General features: G+C 46.0%; 1 protein-coding gene across 12 annotated transcripts in view; it reads left to right on the plus strand.

The window, feature by feature from the left end:
* CTNNB1 (catenin beta 1) overlaps positions 1 to 23,757 on the plus strand; it is a 169,956-nt gene that overhangs the window by 131,166 nt on the left and 15,033 nt on the right. For all 12 annotated transcript variants that reach the window (XM_070727375.1, XM_070727373.1, XM_070727376.1 and 9 more), the window contains 5 exons: positions 820 to 1,021; positions 5,015 to 5,159; positions 6,748 to 6,851; positions 9,445 to 9,783; positions 11,239 to 11,397. In XM_070727375.1, coding sequence (XP_070583476.1) covers positions 820 to 1,021; positions 5,015 to 5,159; positions 6,748 to 6,851; positions 9,445 to 9,783; positions 11,239 to 11,397 — 949 coding nt within the window. The remainder of the gene's footprint in view (positions 1 to 819; positions 1,022 to 5,014; positions 5,160 to 6,747; positions 6,852 to 9,444; positions 9,784 to 11,238; positions 11,398 to 23,757) is intronic.

Raw genomic sequence — 23,757 nt, forward strand, 5'->3', positions numbered from 1 at the left:
CGAGTCTACGGAGAGGGGCGGCATACAAATCTAATAAATAATAATAATAATAATAATAATAATAATAATAATAATAATCACAGAGAAGGCTCTTCTCCTAGGTCCCGCCAGACAACATTGTCTGGCAACAGGACCTGGAGAAGGCTGACTCTGGGACCTAACCAGCCGCTGGGTTACATGAGGCAGAAGATGGTCCCGAAGATAATCTGGACCTAAGCCATGTAGGGCTTTATAGGCCATAACCAGCACTTTGAATTGTGCCCGGAGATCAATTGGCAACCAATGCAGCTCATGGAATGATGTTGAGTTTTGGGCAAATCTTGGTAGCCCCATTATAGCTTGTGAGGCTGCATTTTGCACAATTTGCAGTCTCTGAACACTCTTCAGAGGCAGCCCCATGTAGAGAGCATTGCAGTAATCGAACCTCGATGTGATACGGCTGTGAATAACGGTGAGAAGTGATTCCCTATCCAGATAGGGTCACAACTGGCACACAAGGTGTACCCTTGCCAACACGCCCCTCACCACAGCTGAGAGATGGTCTTCTAAATTCAGCTGTGGATCAAGGAGGACACCCAAGTTGCAGAGGGGTAAATGCACCCCTCCCAGGGTGATGGATGGACAGTTGGAATTGTCCCTATGAGGCAAAACCCACAGCCACTTCATCTTGTCAGGATTGAGTCTGAGCCTATTAACGCCCATACAGACCCTGACAGCCTCCAGACACCGGCACATTACTTCCACTGTTTCACTGAGTGGACGCGGATTGAAAATGTTGGCCTTGGGCAGGATATTTGTTAATTTGACTTTCTCTTTTAGCTCTCCAGTGGATTCTGTGCTTTTCTATGCGATTACTACTCTGCACAATCTTCTGCTGCATCAAGAAGGCGCTAAAATGGCTGTCCGTCTAGCTGGAGGTTTACAAAAAATGGTTGCCTTGCTCAACAAGACAAACGTTAAGTTTCTGGCAATTACAACAGATTGTCTTCAAATTCTTGCATATGGTAATCAAGAAAGCAAGGTAATACTTGAAATTATATTATGTAGTGAATAAATTATAAATTGGGTCATTATAGGACCTATAAAATATTTTACTACAAACAAATCCCATAGTTTGTTCTTGTGTATATGATTTGAGCTTCAAGAATTGTTACATTTATGTCAGTAATAAAACACAAGTTTCACATGCAGATGACTTCAAGTTCATGCATATATAGAATCATTAGAAAGAATTATTGATATTGATATTGGGAGATTAGACAGTGGTCTATAATATGAAATACTTATTACATATACATACATACATACTATATAGTACATATGCATATACACACACATACCATTTCTGAGATTAAAGGAGAAAATGCAGTTTTCTATTTCAATATGCACAGATATGCTCACAGCAGGACAGCATGATATTTTATTTATTTATTTATTCGATTTGTATGCTGCTCCTCTCCAAGGACTTGGGGCGGCTCACAACATATCAAAACAATATACAATATACATATCTGAAAAATCCAATTAATACAGCTAAAAAACTTTAAAAACTACTGACAATTATAATCATTCATTCTAATTCACACAGCAACTCTTAGTACACTCATTGGCCAGGGGGCTAAGGCCCAATGGCCCCAAGCCTGGGGGCACAGATAGGTGTTTAAAGTTTTACTGAAGGCGAGGAGAGTGGGGGCAGTGGGAATCTGGGGGGAGCTGATTCCAGAGGGCTGGGCCCTCCGCAGAGAAGGCTCTTTCCCTATGTCCCGGCAACCGACATTGTCTAGTTGACGGGACCTGGAGAAGGCCAACTATGGGACTCATGCGGCAGAAGGTGGTCTTGGAGGTAATCTGGTCCAATGCCATGTAGGGATTTATAGGTCATAACCAACACTTTGAATTGTATCCGGAAACCAATTGGCAGCCAATGCAGTCCGCAGAGTGCTGGAGAAATATGGATATGCCTTTAAAGGCCCATAACTGCTCATGTGGCTGCATTCTGACAATTTGAAATTTCCGAACACTCTTCAAAGGTAGCCCCATGTTGAGAATATTGCAGTAGTCAAACCTTGAGGTGATAAGGGCATGAGTGACGTGAGTAGAGACTTCCTGTCCAGATAGGGCCGCAACTGGTGCACCAGGCGAACCTGGGCGAACGCCCTCCCTTGCCACAGCAGAAAGATGATGGTCCAATGTCAGCTATGGATCGAGAAGAATGCCCAAATTGCAGACCCTCTCTGAGGGATCAAAAGTTCCGCCTGCGGATAATGGATGGACAGATGGAGGTGTCCTTGGGAGGCAGAACCCACAGCCACCCTGTCTTGTCGGGATTGAGTTTGAGCCTGTTAGTACCCATCCAGACGCTAATAGCCTCCAGACATCGGCACATCACTTCCACTGCTTCATTGAGTGGACATGGGGTGGAGATGTATAGCTGAGTATCATCAGCATGCTGTTGACAACTCACTCTGTGCCCTTGGGTGATCTTACCCAACGGTTTCATGTAGTTATTAAAAAGCAGGAGAGAGAGGATCGACCCCTGAGGAACTCCACCAGGGAGGGACCTAGGAGATGACCTCTGACCCTCCACTAACATTGACTGCGACCGATCAGAGAGGAAGGAGGAGATCCACTGTAAGACGGTGCTTCTCACTCCCAGCCCCTCCAGTCGGCGCAGGATACCATGATCAATGGTATCGAAAGCCACTGAGCGGTCAAGGAGCACCAGGATAGAGGATAAACCCCTCTCCCAGGCTCGCCAGAGATCATCAGTGACCAAAGCAATTTCTATGCTGTAGCCAGGCCTGAATCCTTACTGTTGAGGTCCTAGATAATCGGCTTCATCCAATGACCATTGGAGCTGGAGCGACACCACCTTCTCAACAACTTTCCCCATAAAGGGAAGGTTGGAGACAGGACGATAATTGTTAAATACAGCTGGATCCAAGGAAGGCTTATTGAGGAGCGGGCGCACAAGTGCCTTCTTGTAGGTAGCCAGAAAGGACCCCTCCCTCAAAGAAGTGTTGGTAATCTGGACCCACCTCCGTGTCATCTCCCTGCTGGCCGAAACTAGCCAGGAGGGACATGGGTCCAATAAACAGGTGACGGAACTCACAGTTCCCATGGCCTTGTCCACTTCATCAGGTGTTACCAGGTCAAACTCCTCCGAAACAGATTGACTAGGATAGGCCCCTGTCATCTCGACTGACTCATTGTCAGCCAACACTGCATTCCAATTGGAGTCAAGGTCTGTCCAGATCTGAGCGATTTTATCTGTGAAAAACTTGTTAAAGTCCTCAGCACTACCCTGCAAGGGTTCGTCAACTCCCCCCTGATTAAGGAGGGAGCAAGTCACCCTAAACAGGGCGGCTGGGTGGGATTCTGCAGATGCAATCAGGACAACATTATACGCGCATCTTGTCACCCTGAGCGCCATATGAGTTTTTACAAGTGTTCGGTCAGATTCAGGTTTACTTCTCTAACATTTCTCTAGACATCTTTTCTGGTGTTTCATCCCCCGGAGTTCCTCAGTGAACTAAGGAGATCTTCAGGGTCTACTGCCACAGAGAGGTCGCAAAAGCGCAACTTGGTCTAGAGCCTCCACTGCCGCCATTCCAGGCTGCAGCAGGGGACTCTGCCAAACTGTGTGCAAGTGAATCCGGCAAAACCCCAAGTGTCATCTGAAAGCCCTCTGGGTCTATCAGGCGTCTGGGGTGGAACCTCCTAATCAGTTCCACCTCCCTACGAGGGATGATTGGCGCCTTAAAATCTAGCCGTAGCAGAAAATGATCTGACCATGACAAAGGCAAAGTATCTAAGCCCCTTAATTCCAGATCATTACTCAACTGTTCTGAGAGGAATACCGTATTGGGAGTGTGTTCTCCTTTGTGAATTGCGCCCTGGGTCAGATCAATGGTTGCCATGGTGGCTACGAATTCCTGCACCAACCCGAAGGATTCGCCGAGCGATGGCAGATTGAAGTACCCCAAGACAATAATTCTAGTGAATTCTACTGCCAGCCCGTCTACCTCCTTGAGTAGCGTAGACAGGGCTGTTGACATGCAGCTGGGAGGCAGGTACGTGAGCAGCAAGCCCACCTGTACCACTAGGTCCAGCTTCACAAGGAGGGACTCTCAACCTGGTATCTCAGGAACAGTGAGCTTGCATAGGCTGATGGTGTTCTTGGCTATAATAGCTTCTCCTCCCCCCCTTCCCTGGGGTCGCGATTGGTACCACACCTGAAACCCGAATGGGCACATTTCAGAGAGAGGGACCCCTCCCTCTGGGCCCAACAAGGTCTCAGTCACACATGCCAGGTCGGCCTCCTCATCCAGGAATAAAACCTGGATGAGGGGAGCTTTATTTACAGCCAACCTGGCATTGAGCAGCAGCAGCCTGAGGCCAGGGTCCAGATTACCAGTACCCTGGGCTGTACCCTCTTGTCACCATAACCCCGGGCTGAATTCATGGGGCTAGAACAAGGAATCTCTTTTAAGCAACGATCCCTTGTTCCCCGAGAGCGGCCTACCCCATGTCTCCTGCCATATCTGCCTCTTCCCAGCAAGACCGGGATATTCCGGCCTTCTACCATCCCAGAGATAATCTTCCCCACTCCTCCTGCCTCCAGGCCACCAGACAAACTGGCCCTTCCATTTATCCCAAACATCCTATCTTTCAGTCGTATCCATTCATCCATCGCTAAAATTAATCTTCCTTAATTTAATTAAAATACAGTGATAAAAAATACATTCAATACTGTACTAACATCCATTCATTTATTCCATCTCCCATCATTCACATTCTTCCCCAAACCATACATCATAAAAATCCTATCCTAATCACAGCTAATACAACCCCACCCAATTTAATTTACATTAAAGCCAATCCTAATTTCACTCAACCCTCTTTGCGCCCCATTACAAATTGCAATCCCATCTTTAAAAGATTATCTTGGTTAGCCTATATTATTCTTTTATTATTATTATTATTATTATTATTATTATTATTTTTTGGGCAGTTAATCATTTTGGCAAGTGGTGGACCCCAGGCTCTAGTAAACATAATGAGGACTTATACCTATGAGAAATTATTGTGGACCACAAGTAGAGTCTTGAAAGTGCTATCAGTCTGTTCTAGTAACAAACCAGCAATTGTGGAAGCTGGTAAGTGCTTTAGTTTTCATAAAATCAGGAGTGTTTTTGTTTTGGATTTACTATTATTATTATTGTTGTTGTTCAATTTTTATGCCCCCCTCATGCAAAAATTTCTATGAATTTACTTTTGGGGGAGTAGATAATAAAATTGCTCTTTTATACTGTATAGGGAATATTCTAAACTGAGTGGACTGTATCAATAACAAGGCATTTTAAACAAAAACATGACCAGCTAAGTAAACTAAAAACTATTGATGCAGCAGACATTTTTCCAAAAATCTCCTTCTTGAAATTTTAATGGCTGTTAAAATGCATTTAGTACAGTTTTGATTCTACTAGTGCAATTTTTGTTCTTAACATTTTTTAATAATTTTGATATGTCCAAATGTTTGGGCTTTTGGATAGATTAAACCCATAATCATTTTATTTTGTAACTACTTCTACTTTGATTGAGTTAATGGCTTAGTAGTTTGTCAAACATGGAATGTGTTGCAGTCAGAAGTACAGTGTTCCCTCGATTTTCGCGGGGGTTACGTTACAAGACCTCCTGCGAAAGTCGATTTTCCGCGAAGTAGCGGTGCGGAAGTAAAAACACCATCTGTGCATGCGCACCCTTTTTCCAAGGCCGCGCAAGGGCTTGAAGTTGGGGGCGGGGAGCGACGAAAGTGCGGAGGCAGGCAAAGATTGTTTTGAATGTCGGCTGCCCCAGCACCTCCGGCCCCCTCACCGCTACCGCCCGCCCGATCCACCCCTCTCACCGGCTTTCTTGGGACACGGGTCCTCCTGCAGCAGCGCTGGCGGCTATGGCTTCTCATCCTCCTCATTCGGCCGGTAGCCGCTCTGAGCGCTTTGAGAATGCCTGTCTCGCCCCTCTCACAGTCCCTTAGCTGAGAGCGCTTTCGTCCCAGCTATCAGCGAGGGGGCTGCAGGATAGGCGGGGCAGGCGTTCTCACAGAGAGGGAGAGAGAGAAGGAGAAAGAGAGAGAGAGCAAGAGGGGGGAGAGTGGAAGGTAGAGAGAGAGAAAAATGATAGAAAAAGGGAGAAAAAAGAGAAATGAGAAAATGATTGAAGCAGAGAATGACAGGAAAGAAAGAGAAAGAGAGAGAGAAGTGACTTGGTGATGACGTATGATGTCATCGGGTGGGAAAAACCGTGGTATAGAAAAAAAACCGAGGAGTATTCTTTAATTAATATTTTTTGAAAAACCGTGGTATAGCCGTTTTGCGAAGTTTGAACCCGCGAAAATCGAGGGAACACTGTATATGCCTAATTTTGAGAACTTATTTCAAGTATACATGTGTAATTGTGAATAAAATTGGATCCGAGATAAAAAATTGCTCTACATCATGGGTCATGGCAGTGTCTTGTGACATATTGCCACCGGGTATGCGCATGGCCAGCATGTGACCCATCAGGGCTGCAAATTTGACATCCCTGCTCTGCACAGTTCCCTAAACATTGTAAAGTGGGTATACTTTAATTTCATCATGGTACATAAATACAGTAATTGACCTTGCACTGAAGTAAACACATTAACAATATTTCCTTTAGAACGAGAGGTTAAAATATTGATAGTAAATCCTAATTGATCTTTAGGTGGAATGCAAGCCTTGGGACTCCATCTTACAGATCCAAGCCAACGTCTTGTTCAGAATTGTCTCTGGACTCTTAGAAATCTCTCAGATGCTGCAACTAAGCAGGTAAGGGTTGGCATGTTCAAAATAGTATTAATACTCTATTATAAACTGAACTTGGTATTTGGAAATTATTTTTATTACATTTAGTTGATATACTGTTATTGTGGTCACTGTTCCCTGTAAGCTGCGCCCCAAAATACCCCCCTCGCGCACCCTTTTCCAAGGGCGCGCAAGGGGCGGGGAGCGACGAAAGTGCGGAGGTGCCATGCGTGCTGTGCATCCCCCTGCCAGCCCGCGGGGGGGGGGGCGGGGAGGTGCCGGCAGTAGACATGGGTGGAAGGAACGGGAGCCGCGGCCGCCTCTGGCCCCCTCGCACCCCTGGCTTCTCACCACTGGCCCCCACCCGCCCGATCCGCCCCCTCCAGCTTTCTCCGCCTCCCGCCTTGGGGCACGACTTCTCCCACGGCAGTGGCGGCTGCGGCTTCTCATCCGCGCTCCCTGCCAGGGGGCTGCGAGAGGGTTTTCTCTGCGCGCTTCGGGAATGCCCGCCCCATCCCTCTTGCAACCCCTTCGCTGGGAGTGCTTTCGTCCCGAGCTTTCAGCAAGGGGGCTGCAGTAGAGGCAGGGCAGGCGTTCCCGAAGCGCTTGGAGAAAGCGCTCTCACAGCCCCCTCGCTCAGAGAGAGAGAGCAACAGACAGAGCAAGATTGGAAAGAGAGAGGGAGAGAGAAAGTAAGTGAGAAAGAGAGAGAAAGAGTGGGGGGAGGGAGAGATAGAAAGAGAGAAAAAGAAAGCAAGCGAGAGAGAAAGAAAACGAGTGAGAGAGAGAAAGAGACAGAGAGAGAGCAACAGACAGCGAGATAGAAAGAGGGAGAGAGAAAGTGAGAAAAAGAGAGAGAGAGCAAGAGAGAAAGAGAGTAATGACTCTTGATTTAAAGCATATGGTAAAAAGCACCCAAATAATAACAGAGGGAAAAAAACCCAGCCTCTTGTGTGTGTTTGTGTGTGTGTGTTTGTGTGTGTGTGAACTCTTGAACCATTTCCAATAGCCCTCACCTGTTATTGGAAATGGTTCAAGAGTTCACATACATACACACACACAAGGGGGGAGGAGACAGGGATGGAAAAAGAGGAGAAGATAGTAATAATAGTAATAGATTTTGGTTTTGTTTTATTATTAATTTCTTTTAATAAAAAGGGAATTTTTTTCTTATTTGTTTGTTTCTTTGTTTATTTATTTATACTTCTATGCCGCCCAGTCCCAAAGGAACTGCCACTCAGACATTATACTTTTCCGCCCACAGCAAAAAAAAATTAGAGGGAACATTGATTGTGGTATTTTTCAAAACAAATGATCTTTTAAAAAAAATAGTTTGAAATAAGGGATAGTTCTAGAGAACAATTTAATGGTAAATTCAGAATGCTAAATAGGATTTTCACCATAATCTTAGAATTCTTCTGTAATTTCCTGTTTTTATGTTGAGCCAGATTAATTAATTAAAAGGCAAATTATAATTTCATAGACCTGATTGAAATTGCAAGACACAAATGTAAATGCTTAGTTATCCATAATAAAAAGATATCTTTGAGCTCAAGCCACGTGGTTTTAACATACCATCAGAACTTCTTTCACATTGTATGATTGAAACTAGAGCATAAAGATGTTAAATTATTAATATAAGGTTTTTGTTTCTCTTAAGTGAAAAGCATAATTACCTGATTAATTTGAAATGTGTAAGATCAGGAGAAACAAATATATCAATATCCAGTTCTCTAATCAATTTATTATTTGGTATCAATATGTCCTTATAAAAGCAACTTCCACAATGATGTAAGCATTTCCATAGTGGTATATATAAATTAGATATAAATGAATTTAAAGTATCCTTGAAATAAGAGGCTTCCCATATTAATTTGTTCCAATCATGTTAGAAATAAACATTTATCTTTATGTTCTAAGTATTCCTCAACAATTCATTATCTTTGTACTAACTTCAAAGTACAACAAAGCCCCTTAAGTGCCTTTATTTAGAAAACAATGAGAGCTTATACCTATGAGAAATTATTGTTTCTTGAAGGACTGTTAACTGTAGTGCTGCTGATGAAACAAAACAAAAAAGCTATCTTCTTGATAGTAGCCACAGGTGAGGTTATCTTTACCAAAGAGTGTAGTAAAGATTATATTTCAGTATTACTGCAGGTAGTCCTTGCTGTATGACCAGTTGCTTAACAACTATTCAAAGTTATGACAAGACTTCAAAAAAGCTACTTCACAATGTTACCAATGCCAGTCTCACAGTCATGTGATTGTATTCCAAGTGCTTGGCAAAACTGGCATTTACAACCAGTTGAATCATCCAACAGACATATGATAGTGATTTCCTATGTTTTTTGCCATTTTTCTAGCAGAAAATGGCAAAAAAACAATTGGATATGCTGATTCACCTATTAACAATGTAATAATGTCATTAATTCATTTATTGACCATGGCAACAAGACTTTATGATCATTAAGTCATGTGATGACCCATTTAACAACCACTACAACTTAAAACCAAAATTTCACACTCAATTGTGTTTACAAGCCAGGACTATCTATAATTGCATACATAATAGCATACGATCTTACAGAAAAACTGATATTAAATCTTATTACAGGAAGGAATGGAAGGTCTTTTGGGAACACTTGTGCAGCTTTTAGGATCAGATGATATCAATGTTGTGACTTGTGCTGCTGGCATCCTTTCTAATCTTACTTGCAATAACTACAAGAATAAAATGATGGTGTGTCAAGTTGGTGGAATTGAAGCTCTTGTGCGCACTGTTCTCCGCGCTGGTGACAGGGAAGACATTACTGAGCCAGCTATTTGTGCCCTTCGCCATCTCACCAGCCGGCATCAGGAAGCTGAAATGGCCCAAAATGCAGTGCGCCTTCATTATGGCCTACCAGTGGTGGTTAAACTCTTGCATCCACCTTCCCACTGGCCTCTTATAAAGGTAAGGTGATTTAGTAATGGAATTATCAGTACAGTGATACCTTGTCTTACAAACTTAATTGGTTCTGGGACGAGGTTCTTAAGGTGAAAAGTTTGTAAGACGAAACAATGTTTCCCATTGGAATTAATGGAAAAGTGATTAACGCGTGCAAGCCCAAAATTCACCCCTTTTGCCAGCCGAAGCGCCCATTTTTGCACTGCTGGGATTCCCCTGGGCTCCCCTCCATGGGAAACTCCACCTCTGAACTTTTGTGTTTTTGCGATGCTGCAGCGGAATCCCAGCATCGCAAAAACGAGCGCTTCGCTGAAAACGGAAGTTTGGAGGTGGGGTTTCCCAGCAAAGGGAGCATCAATGAAATCGCAGCATTGCAAAAACACCAAAGTCCTCGAATCCCCACCTCCGGACCTCTGTGTTTTTTGCGATGCTGCGATTTCACTGAGGCTCCCCTCACTGGGAAACCCCACCCCCGAACTTCCGTTGCCAGCGAAGCGCCCATTTTTACGCTGCTGGATTCCCCTGCTGGGATTCCCCTGCAGCATCACAAAAACATGGAAGTCCGGAGGTGGGGTTTCCCATGGAGGGGAGCCTCAGAGGAATCCCAGCAGTGCAAAAACGGGTGCTTTGCTGGCAACAGAAGTCCGGAGATGGGGCATCCCAGTGGCGGCGGTAGGTTTGTAAGGTGAAAATAGTTTGTAAGAAGAGGCAAAAATATCTTAAACCCCGGGTTTGTATCTCGAAAAGTTTGTATGACGAGGCATTTGTAAGACGAGGTATCACTGTATTATCTTTGATTTGAAACTGGGAGGATGCACAAAATCTAGATGGTTTCTAAAAGGATGCAGTAAATTAAAGTTATTATAAAAGCTTGAATTGCGGAACTATATTCTGCATACTGTAAAACAGTGACTTTCAACCTTTTTTTAACCGCGGCACATTTTTTACATTTACGAAACCCTGGGGCACATTGAGCGGGGGGGGGGGGGGGCGCTAAAAAAAGTTTGGACAAAGAAATTATCTCTCTTCCTCCCTTTCGCATTATTTCTCTCTCCCTCCCTCTTTCCCTCTTTCTTTCTCTTCCTTCCTTCCTTCCTCTCTTTTTTGCTCTCTCTCTCCCTCCCTACCTCCCTCTATGTCTTTCTCTCTCTCTCCTTCCCTCCCTCTGTTTCTCTCTCTCTCTCTTGCTTTCTTGCTCTCTCTTGCTCTCTCTCTTGCTTTCTTTTTCTTGTTCTCTTTCTCTCTCTCTTGCTTTCTTTCTCTCTCTGTTCTCTTTCTCTCTTGCTTGCTTTCTCTCTCTCTCTCTCTTGCTTTCTTTCTCTCTCCCTTTCTTTCTCTCTCTGAGCTTCGCGGCACACCTGACCATGTCTCGCGGCACACTAGTGTGCCATGGCACACTGGTTGAAAAACACTGCTGTATAACATGTAATTTCTTTCTAATTGCTTTTCTTACATTGGCAGGCGACTGTTGGCTTGATTCGTAATCTTGCTCTCTGCCCAGCAAATCATGCTCCATTGCGTGAACAAGGAGCAATACCAAGATTAGTGCAACTACTAGTTAGAGCACATCAAGATACTCAACGTCGAACTTCAATGGGTGGTACGCAGCAGCAGTTTGTGGTATGTGATTCTTGATGCAAAATATCATTAATTAGTGTTGCAGGAATTCATGGTAGAAAAGATCACAAGTTCTATTTACTTTTATCAGCCAATATTTTTTTAACTTTAGTTATTGATCTATTTGTTATAAATTAGTATTTCATGAAATAAAATTTAGTATATAAATAAAAAATCTCTACTACTTAAAACAGCTAAATTAATCACTGATTGCCCTTAGTGCCTTTCTTTGTCACTTTCCTCCAAAATCAATAGGGAAGCCAGCAGGAGGTCGCAAAGGTACTGCTGTAATTTGCTGGAAGTCCTGGAATTTCCATTGCTATGCAGTATGGTGATGGGACATTGTTCTATACCAAGGGTGGACAATTAATTTTGCCATGGGGCCGCATGAGAAATTGGGATGGTTTTAGAGGGCCGGACTAATATAATTAACTCAGTTCTACCCAATACTGTATATACTATATACAGTATTGGGCAGAACTGAGTTAATTATATTATAATTATTAATAATAGATTTTGCTATGAACAAATTTTGGAGAGTGTGTGTATCCAAAAATTTTATTTATTTTTTATTTTCTATTTGTTTCAATTTTTAAATTTCTTTTTATTTCCCATTGTTATCCAACGACAGAACAAATTGTTCACCACCCCCACCACACATGTTCTGTGACATTATGGAAAATTATCAAGCAGACCACCAGGCCCTTCGCTTTTCTGAGACAGTGTCAAATGTTCATTAATGTCCAAGCTAATGATTTCCTGCATGACCCAGATAAGGTCGCTTTCATGATAAGCCTATTCTCTGACAGTGGGTATTTCTTGAGTAACATAACCACGACCTTCCAGCGCACACCTTGGTGGATTCTGGAGTGACCATGAATTTCATGGATGAGGGGTTTGCTCGTCATTATACTATTCCCTTGTGCCCAATCAAGACCCCTATGATGGTCAAGACGATCAAGGGATGTGTGTTGCTGTATGGACTGATCAAATTTATGACCCAGCCTGTGCACCTGATTATTGAACAACATGAGGAGGCCATCCAGTTCCATGTCATCAAAGAACTTCATTTCCCCTTGGTCCTCGGCTTTGCATGGCTGAGAATTCATGACCCTCGTATTTTGTGGTCCCAGAACTTTGTGTCGTTTCCTACCCTGCAGTGTGTGGACAACATACATCAAGTCTGTTGTCCACACACTGCAGGGTGCAGTGCAGAATGTGTTTGACTAGAAAGAGGCAGACCAATTGCTCTTGCACCGGCCTTATGATTGTGCCATTGACTTGCTTCCAAATGCCAAGCTTCCAGTAGGACGCATTTACTCAATGTCGGAACCCGAATTGGCCACGATATTGGAGTTTTTGGACAAAAACTTGGCCAGGGGTTTCATCCAACCTTCATTGCCCTTGTCGGCTCCAAAACTCTTCGTAAAAAAGAAAACCGGAGATTTGCGCTTGTGCTATGACTATCATGAATGCCATTACTTTGCGCAACCAGTAACCTTTGCCTTTGATTCCTGAACTCGTGGAAGGACTTCCATCTTCACCAAGCTGGATCTGCATGGGTCTTACAACGTGGTATGCATCCGGGAGAGCGACAAATGGAAGACAACATTCTAGACTCGGTATGGCCATTTTGTGTGTACGGTTATGCACTTTGGACTCACAAATGCTCCAGCTATCTTCCAATGCTTCATGGACAACATCTTCCGGCATCTGTTGGACTAATTTGTCATGGTTTACCTTGATTACATCCTGATCTACACCCCATTGCACACAAGTCACCTTCAGCATCTCCGTCAAGTCCTGCAATATCACATTTATGCCAAGTTAGAAAAATGTCAGTTTTACCTGACCACCATTGGGTTCTTGGGACATCTTATTTTTCCAGAAGGCATTGTGATGGATCTTGGCAAAGTCAAGGCCTTGAAAACGTGGCAGCCACCGTGTTGGGTAAAAGATGTCCAGAGACTCTTAGGATTTATGAACTATTATCGGACATTCATCCCAGGGTTTGCCACCCTGACCATACCCATCACTTCACTCTTGCAAAAGACAGTTGTACAGTGATCCCTCGATTATCGCGAGGGTTCCGTTCCAAGACCCCTCGCGATAATCGATTTTTCGCGATGTAGGGTTGCGGAAGTAAAAACACCATCTGCGCATGCGCGCCCCTTTTTCATGGCCGCGCATGTGCAGATGGTGGAGTTTGCGTGGGCGGCGGGGAAGACCCAGGGAAGGTTCCTTCGGCCGCCCAGCAGCTGATCTGCTCGGCAGCGCAGCGAGGAGCCGAATCGGGGTTTCCCCTTTGCGTGGGCGGCGGGGAAACCCCGATCTTCGTCTGCTCGCTGCTGCTGCGGCGCCCACTCTGCAGCCTGATCATGAACCAGTGCCATGACAACCCTGCAGTGGGACATTTTGCTCTCTTCCACACCCTGCACTAGTTTCTCGGACTTTTTGGTGCCCTAGACTCTGGCATGATGTCCATTCCTTTGTAAAGGAATTTGCTGTCAAGCCAAGATAACCATGGGAGCATCTCCTGGACTCTTACAGCCTTTGCCCATACCGGACAGACCTGGGGGGGGGGGGGGCATTTCTATGGATTTCCTGTTGACTTGCCTCCTGCAGGTTTCATGACTGTGCTTGTAGTAGACATGCTGATGAAGATGGCACATTTCATTCCCTGTCAAGGACTGCCAACTGCTCGCGTCACTGCTCATGTGTGGTGTCAGACAGGAGTCCAGTTCACTGCTAAACTCTGTAAAGAAATCATGACAGCTCTTGAGGTCCAAATCTGTCTAGTGTCAACGCATCACTGATGGAGGTACAGAGAAAGTGATCGGCATTCTGGAGCAGTACCTGCGTTGTTTTGTCAACAACCAGCAGAAGGATTGGTCAGCGTACCTCGCCATGGCAAAATTAGCTTTTAACAACAACAACAACAATAATAATAATAATAATAATTTATTAGATTTGTATGCCGCCCCTCTCCGAAGACTCGGGGCGGCTCATAACAATAATAAAAACAATATTATAGTAGAACAAATCTAATATTAAAAAACATATAAAACCCTATCATTATTTAAAAAACCAAACAACACATTCATACAACTCCCAGCACATTTCCACTCAAACCACTCCATTCTTTCCCAACTATGGTTATCATCCCAGATTCTTTCCACTCACCCTCCTTGATTCTACAGTCACAGTCACAGAAGAATACCTGTCTGAGCTCCAGTCTGTTCTCAAAAATGGTGCGATACTTGAATAAAGCTAAAGAAGACTACAAGAGATTTGCAGACAACTGTTATTGAGACACCCCACCTTTGGCCATTGGAGACCAAATTTGGCTATCCACCAGTGTCTTCAGAGAAACCACACCGCAAGCTCGATCAATGATTTGTGGGTCCATTCCCAGTGGAAAAGATCATCAATCCCCTGACTTACTGTCTGACTTTGCCTAGCTCTCTCCATGTGCATCCAGTGTTTCATCAGTCCCTTCTTCTTCCAGAAAGTCCTGCCTGTCTGCTTCGGCCTCTTGTTCCAACCCTGCCAGTGTCCAGTGTTCAAGATTATCTGCTCAAGTCAGAGATCGTTGGCATTCGAGATTCCTGATGGATCAAGGATCGGTTCCAGTACTTTGTCGAGTGGAAGGAGGGTGGACTGGACAATTGTTCCTGGATGGATGCAGTTTACGTTCTGGTTTGGTTCATGTTTTTCACTTGCAGTTCCCATCTAGACCACAGGGGATAGTGTTGTGAGTGGTCCAATTCTCCACTGCATCTGGAACGAGAGTCCAACATGGGTATTTAACCAATCCTATTGGTAGAGACGGAGTAAAAAATTAACATAATAATTAGGTGCAGCCCCCATGAGCTCAGTTTTAAAAACTCAGTCCCAGAGTAGAGATACTGAGTTTGCTTAGAGCAGCGTTTCCCAACCGGTGTGCCGCGGCACACTAGTGTGCCGCAAGACACAGCCAGGTGTGCTGCCAAGCTCCTAGGGAAAAAGGAGAGCTTAAGGAGAGCCCTGCCCAGCTGGAGATTCCCTTGCAGCACCAGGTAGAAGCCGGCAATGCAGCACCCTTTTCCAGTGCCGCGCAAGGAGCTGGGCGTTGGAGTTTGGGGTAGGGAGCGGTGAAAGTGCGGAGGCCGGCGCCGCGGCTGCCCCCACCCCCCAGTGCCTCCGTTCCCCTCGCGCCCCTGGCTTCTGGCCGCTGACGCCCTCCCGCTCGATCTGCCCCTTTCTCCAGCTCCTCCAGCGAGCGCTCGGAGAAAACCTTCTCACAGCGGAGGTCGGAGAAGGTTCTTTGGAACGTCGGGGGTGCGTGCGCGCGCGCACCCTATCCCCCAGCCAGCCTACCCGGAAAAGCTTTGCCGGCCTCCGCAGAGAAGGAAGAGAGAGAACAAGAGAGAGAAAGAAAGGAAGAGAGAGAAAGAGATAGCAAGAGAGACAGAATAAGAGAGAGAGAGAAAGAGAAAGAGACAGCAAGAGGGGGAAAGGAGGGAGAGAGAAAGAGAGCCAAAGAGAGAGGAAGGAAGGAAGAGAGAAAGAAAGAGATAGCAAGAGAGACAGAATGAGAGAGAGAGAGAAAGAGAAAGAAAGAAAGAGACAGCAAGAGGGGGGAAGGAGGGAGAGAGAAAGAGCAAAAGGGAGGAAGGAAGAGAGAAAGAAAGAGATAGCAAGAGAGACAGAATGAGAGAAAGAAAGGAAAGAAAGAAAGACAGCAAGAGGGGGGAAGGAGGGAGAGAGAAAGAGCAAAAGAGAGAGGAAGGAAGGGAGAAAGAAAGGGATGGAGAGAGAGAAAGAGGGAGGGAGAGAGAAATAGAGCGAAAGGGAGAAAGAGATATTTTTTTTGTCCAAACTTTTTTGCGCCCCCCCCCCCATTGTTCCCCAGGATTTTGAAAATGTGAATAATGTGCCGCGGCTCAAAAAAGGTTGGGAAACACTGGCTTAGAGTAAAAGGAATTGTAATTACCTGTTTAATTTGTTTATTTTGTTTCCTTACAGATCAGATCAGCGTTGGATGAAGGGGTCTCTGTCCTCCGCGGACAACACCCCCGACGTTCTCCTTAGGGGTTGCTTTCCCTCCGAGGGAACTACCTCCAAGAGGAACACCTCAGCCCGGAGTCCCTGGCCTCCGAGGTCAAACTAGGGCTGCGAGCCGAAGGTGGGGGGGTCTGGCCCCCCCCACTGGGAGGCTTGAGGACTGAAACACCCCGGAGGGCTCCGTGGGGAGATACGGAGCCCCGATCAGCTGTTGGGCGGCGAGTGCCAAAAGCGCCGTCGCCGCTGCCCACACCGTCGTTACGATCGCGGGAGAGGACCGGACAAGGAGGGCTTGGCAAGGAGCGGACCGGCGGGGAGCCGAATTCGGCGGCGGCTTGTGGGAAAGGCAAAAAAGCCCGCGTAAACGCTGGGCGCCGCCATTTTGGGTGACTTTCCCCACATAACCCAGCAAGACGCCAACCGTTTCCAGCAGCTGAGAAGTGCGAAAGGAGCTTCGGGCTCTAATGCGCAGCCGCAAGGCGATGGGGTGACCAGCCGCCATTTTCACTCAGTGACAAAGCGTTGGGGGAGAAATTTTGCCGGGCAATACATCTAGACCACCAAAGATTGTGAGTACGATGGAGGACCAACCCGGAGGCGAGAAATCCAGCTCCCCAGTAGTGGCCAAGGAGAAAGTCAAAGGGAAGGCCAAGGAGAGGCCCAAGTCCTCCCAATCTCCTGCCTCAGCAGCCTCTCTTAAGGAGGCAGAGAAGCGCATCAAAGCTCTGGAAAAGAAATTGGAGGCAGCCCTGCATTCTTCCCCCTCGGCAGTGCCATTGACTCAGAGGCAGATATCAACACCTGACCCTATGACCCCACAATCGGCCTTTGGGCACACGAGGACCTTCCAAGAGGGCGACTGGTCACCAGATAGACAATTCCTTACATTGCCACAGGCTGCTCCATCACCAGTCTTATCTTGGACTAGACCTGAGTCGACAGGCCCAGCAAGGCGAAGCTCCCAGGCTCCTTCCGCCACTTTTACCCCCACGGCGGCGGGGCTGAGGTCACAGACTGGCTCATGGCAACACATGCCACCTGACCTACAAGAGATCATCGCCAATGCCTATTCGCAAGGCGTGACCGCTGGAGCAGGCTAGTATACGCATCGTGCTTCGCAGGCTCAGACAAAGAACCTTTGGCCAGTGCCGCCCCCCTCGGGGTTGGGGTCCCTATCAGAGGACCCGGCCTTGGGCGAGGACAGTGACAGAGAGTATGAGTTCTCGGAGGATGAAAACACACCGGAGCAACGGCCTGTTCAAGCCAGCACTATTTAGGACTCTGCTCTTCAAAGCAAAACAGGTGATGGACCTCCAGGGAACGGCTAAAGCAACAGAAGTAGACGCCGGTAAGACTTCAGACACCTTGCTTAGGGAACCCCAACCCGAGTCTGACCATATCCCGCCCTCGCAAATCTTTGTCGGAGTCAAGAAGCCTTGACAGCACCCCGCAGCGGCCCAGGGTCCATGGAATCTGGAAAGAAAGTTTTATACATTCGATGAAGAGGTGGAAAAGCTCCTGGAGTTTCCACCCATTGACCAACCAGTGGTGACACTGGTATCCAGTGCCCTGGTGCCTTCAGAGACGGGGGTAGAGCCTAAAGCCTGAAGATAGGAAGGCGGAAACCCTGTTGCGCAAGGCACATCAAATGTCCAGTTGGGGGTTCAGAGCGGCAGCCGTGGCCTCATTCTTCAATAGGGCCTCCATAATGTGGCTGCAAGAAATGCAGTCACGCCTCGGACCAGAAGAGGGCAGATTGCGCCAGGATCTAAGTAAATTACTGGCTGCAGCCGAGTTTTCAGCCGACGCTACCCTCCACACGGCTAAGTTTGCCAGCAGAAGTAGGGCAACCACGCTTTCTTCGCGCCGCCTGCTGTGGCTAAGAAATTGGCTAGCTGACTTAAAATCTAAATGGCGATTAGCCTCAGCCCCCCTGCAAGAATCGATGCTCTTCGGGGAGATACTAGACAAGGTCCTCATAGAGGATAAGGACAAAAGGAAAGTCCTGTCAAAAGCCAACAGGCGCCGAGACTGCAGGTTCACACCCTACACAAGGCGCCAAACTTCCCGTTGGGATCCACCCGCTGGATCGGGACAAGCAGAGAGAACCTTTGGTCAGAACCAGTATTCACAACAGCCCTTCAGAAGCGATCGGGGGTCCTTTCAGGACAGACCGAGGGGTTACCAACAGTCGAGACGGCCCTTTCGAGGAAACAACCAGAGAGGGTTTCGTCGTTCCAAATGACTCGCCCAGCCCACTGCCGATAGGAGGGAAGCTTCAACACTTCAGTACCTCCTGGCAACTCACTTCCTCAGACAAGTGGGTTCTAGCTACTGTGTCAAAGGGACTTCGTCTGGAGTTCATAGGACTACCCCCACACCGTTTTGTGCAATGCCCGATAATTCGGGATCCACAAGAGACAACAAATGCACAAGGAGATTGCACACTTACTAGAGATACAGGCCATCGAACCTGTGCCCCCACAGGAAGAGGGCAAGGGATTTTATTCCATGATTTTCCTCGTTCCCAAAATATCGGGGGGGGGGGGTACAGGATGATACTAAACTTAAAACAGCTCAACGTCTTTATAAAGTACAGGAGGTTCCACATGCACTCCTTGCAAACTATTCTTCCTTCGATCCGATCTCGAGATCTGTTGACCTCAATAGACTTAAAGGAAGCTTACCTACACGTGCCTGTGCACCCGACACAGGTTCTGTTCAGGGGGCATCCATTACCAGTACAGAGCCTTGCCATTTGGCCTCTCGTCAGCCCCGCGAACCTTTACCAAGTTGCTGGACGTGCTGACGGCCAACCTTCGGTCTCATTCCATCAGGCTGATGGCCTACCTGGACGACATAATTATCTTCTCCAGGTCCCCCAGTCAGGCCAAGGAGGACTTAACCAGAACGGTGCAGACATTAGAAGCCCATGGCTTCACCATCAACGTGGAGAAGAGCCAGATGTCCCCCGCGACCAGGCTGCAACATCTGGGGTCCATCATAGACACTTTATCAGGCACGGTGACCCTTTCTCCAGAAAGACGGAGGAACATTCGTCGCTTGGTTACCGACTTGGGTCGACACAGGCGAGTCCCACTATCACTATTGTCAAAAGTATTGGGGACGCTGGTGTCGGCCATAGGTATTGTACCCTGGGCCAGACATCATATCAGGGGCCTTCAGTGGTTTCTACTACCAGCTCAAAGAGCCAAGGTCAGCCATTCACACAAAACAGTCAAGATACCAAGGGAAGTCAGGGAGTCCTTGAAGTGGTGGACTTCCGGAGCGATTCAGGAAGGTTCCCCCTTTCGCACACAAGACCGTCTCATTCTTACCACGGACGCCAGCCTATATGGATGGGGTGCCCATCTTGGACAACATATGGCTGTGGACTATAGAAGATCTATCACCGATCAACATAAATTTTCTCGAACTCAGAGCGGTGTTCCTAGCCCTGCAAGCCTTTGCCCCCATGGTAGAAGGCAACCATGTACTTGTATTAACAGACAATGTTGCAACCAGGGCCCACCTGAACCACCAGGGGGGCACGAGGTCGCAGCGACTTATGGAGGAGACTACAAACCTTTTCAACTGGGCCGAGACCCATCTGGCCTCGCTGGCTGCGGAGCACATTGCAGGAGTCAGCAATACAAAAGCGGACTGGCTCAGCAGGTCCACCCTGGATCCGTCAGAGTGGACACTCGATCCAGACCTCTTTTATCAGTTGACCCAGAGATACGGAGTCCCCTTAGTGGACTTGTTTGCCAACAGCCAGAACACTCAGCTTCCGAGGTTCTACGCACGCTTTCCGGACCCAGGGGCAGAGGGAACCAATGCTCTTTTATCCCCTTGGCCCCCAGGTCTACTTTATGCCTTTCCTCCCGTGAATCTTATTCCGAGAGTGGTGGAAAAGATCCTCCAGGAAAAAGCGGAAGTGATAATGGTAGCACCACATTGGCCACGCCGCCCGTGGTTCGCCGACTTAGTGACACTATCGGTGTCACCTCCGTGGAAAATTCCGAATCAAATCATCTCTCTCAGCCAGGGGAACCTACAACACCCGGATCCCCAATGGCTACAACTAACAGGTTGGCACTTGAAAGGCATAGACTAAAACAGTTAGACTTACCGGAGAAGGTCATAGATACCATGCAGGCCGCAAGACGCCCATCAACTTCTCAAATATATCAGGCAACTTGGGCAGCCTTTTGTAAGTTTTGTGGCAGGGATCTTCAAGATCCTAGAGAAGCGTCTGTAATCACTGTTTTGGAATTCTTACAAGCAGGGGTAGAGCGAGGCCTGGCCCCCAATACCTTGAAAAGACAGGTGGCAGCTCTTTCCACCATGATACAGACATCAGAGTCTCGTTCATTGGCTCAACATTCTTGGATTCGAGACTTTATTAAGGGAGCCACAAACAAACATTCCCCACTAGTCCGGAGATTCCCGTCCTGGGATCTTACGTTGGTACTTAAGGCCTTGACTAGACCTCCTTTTGAACCATTGAGGACCATACCGCTTAGGTTGCTCTCCTTGAAAACAGCTTTCCTAGTGGCAATTACTTCAGCGCGCAGTGTTTTATCCAGATAGAGTGGTACTTCGGTTAGATCCTTCCTTTGTACCGAAGGTGAACACTGCATTCCACAGAAAACAAGAATTAGTCCTCCCTGATTTTTGTACACATGGGAGCCATCCATCGGAATTACTATGGCATAAGGTCAGGAGGGCTATAAAGATTTACATTAGAAGGACGGAAACGTTCAGGAAATCTGAGACTCTATTCATATCTTTTTCTGAGTATAAGATGGGACTTGGACTGTCTGCAAGTCCATTAGTCGTTGGATTAAAGACTGTATTTCTGAGGCCTACAAGGCCGGGGGACACACTCCTCCGGAAGGGTTGACAGCACACTCAACTAGGAGTGCGTCTACTCCCTTCGGCTTGGTCTACGCAAGCATCGATAGAGGACATCTGTAGAGCTGCAACCTGGGCAGCCCCCACGACATTTATTAGACATTACAAGTTGGATTCCTTTGCTTCAGCTGAAGCGGCCTTTGGCAGACGGGTTCTTCAACGAGTTTGTGTTTCTCCTACGTCCCTAACTAGGCCTTCTCCCTCCCATGGGCGTTAAGATCTTTGGTATATCCCATGTTGGACTCTCCTTCCAGATGCAGTGGAGAAGACCCGTTGTACCTACCTGAACGGTCTTCTCGATGCACTGGAAGGAGAGTCCAAACCCACCCGGCAGTTGACGTTCAGGGACGCCGGAGATTGGGTTAGTTTAATAAGTTATTGAATTGTTCAATAAAAGTTGGTTATCCTCTTTCAGTGCCTTTTTCGTTTTTAAAACTGAGCTCATGGGGGCTGCAAGGGGGCGGTGCCTAATTATTATGTTAATTTTTTACTCAGTCTCTACCAATAGGATTGGTTAAGTACCCATGTTGGACTCTCCTTCCAGTGCATCGAGAAGACCGTTCAGGTAGGTACAACGGGTCATTCAGCTCAGCTGGTCATGGATTTTGAGGAGCAAGAGACGGATGAGTACTGGCACCGTAGGCCAGTGTCCCTGCCATCCAAGTCTGAGAGAGTGAAAGGAACTTAGAGACTGAAGAACCACTAGAGAATCAGCACCCCCAGTTAAGGGATTGAGTGAGTCAGAGGATGATGGGGAATTAGAGGAAAAGTACCCCCTATTAGATGCAAGAGTCAAGAGAACAAGGTACAGACATGAGTATCTGAAAAGAAGGGGTTCTTGGTGCTAATAAAGCTAAGGGACATTTGGCTACACCTTGCCAGTATATAAGGGACAGACTGGGGAAAAGAGGGTGTGGTGAGCAATGTTTATCATCATGGCGATTGGTGAATGAAAGCCAAGGGATCTTTCTGCTTTCACAGACTTCTTTCTCATGCTGTTTCATGAGCTGCTGAGTTCCATTGGTAGTTTTGTCAAGCTACCAGAAACACTTTATGATTTATGACTCTCTGTCTTGCAGCCTGGGCCTCTCTTATCTTCGGCTCATTAGAGCAGAATGCTGCCAGCATGAAAAATCTTTTAGTTAACCAGTTTATTGCATGAACTTGCTTTAATAATAAATTTTGCCTATGATCAAATTTTGGACAGCATGTGTCGCTTTTTATTTCTGATTGTTATCCAATTGAACAGAACAGAAATCATCTTGGATGTGGATGAAAAACTTAAAAAATGGAAGGGAATATATTGAAGAACTTTTTGAGGACAGTAGGGATGATATTGATATGAGAAATATAACAACTGGACCAAATATCACAATGGAGGAGGTTGAACACAGAATAATAATGTCGACCAGTATAAATTTAAAAAATGGTGGAAAACAATGGGAAGACATTTTTACTGCAGCTCTTCAATCTAATATTAAAACAGGAAATATAGCAAATGATTGGCTAAAGTCAACCTTTGTGACAACTCTGCCCCTCCCAAAAAAATAAATGCAAGGAATGCAGAATAATAAGTGTAATGAGTCATACTCTGAAAATATTCCTGAGATTAATTCACCCAAGAATATACAACAAAATTGAGGAGTGGCTAAGTATCACACATTTGGTTTCAGAAACAATATTGGAATAGAAGATGCCCTATTCAGCATTCAAGTTCTTGAACAGCGCTGTCAGTTACAGCATTTACATGTGCTTCATCAATTTTGAAAAAGCATTTGATAAAATAAGATACAGCAAACTATTGCAAATCCTAAAACAAGTGGGACTAGAGGACAAAGACATTTGAATAATAAAAAATCTATAATATCTATATCAGAAATGTGAAGAGGAGTCAGATAGGGTGTATCCTGTCTCTGCTGCTGTTTAATATCTGTTTAATATCTACTATGGGTCAATTTTCAATAAAACAATGGAAAACATTAACGCTGGCCTCAAAGTAAACAACATTCAGATCAACAATTTAAGATACGCTGATGATACAGTTCCGCTTGCCAGTAAGCATGAAGACCTTCAGCTCCTTATCAACAGTCTCAGAAATTTTCTGGAAAATATGGCTTGAAGCTTAACGCCTCAAAAACCAAGATCATGATTGTCAGCTAACAACCCATTAATTAACCACGGATAAATTTTGAAGTAATATCACTAGAAAACTGGGACATGATCAGTGAAGTAAAAACAAGGATACAGAAAGCTGGAAGGGAGGGGATGTCCCATGGCAAGGGAGGAAGAACTTTTTATATTGGGCGTCTTATATTGTTTTAAAATAATTTTTAGTATTGCTTTTAGTTAATTTAAGGGGGAGTAATTTTAGACTTGGATAATTGTGGACTGGATGGAATG

The sequence above is a fragment of the Erythrolamprus reginae genome, chromosome Z, assembly GCF_031021105.1.
Source record: "Erythrolamprus reginae isolate rEryReg1 chromosome Z, rEryReg1.hap1, whole genome shotgun sequence".
NCBI lineage: Eukaryota > Metazoa > Chordata > Lepidosauria > Squamata > Dipsadidae > Erythrolamprus > Erythrolamprus reginae.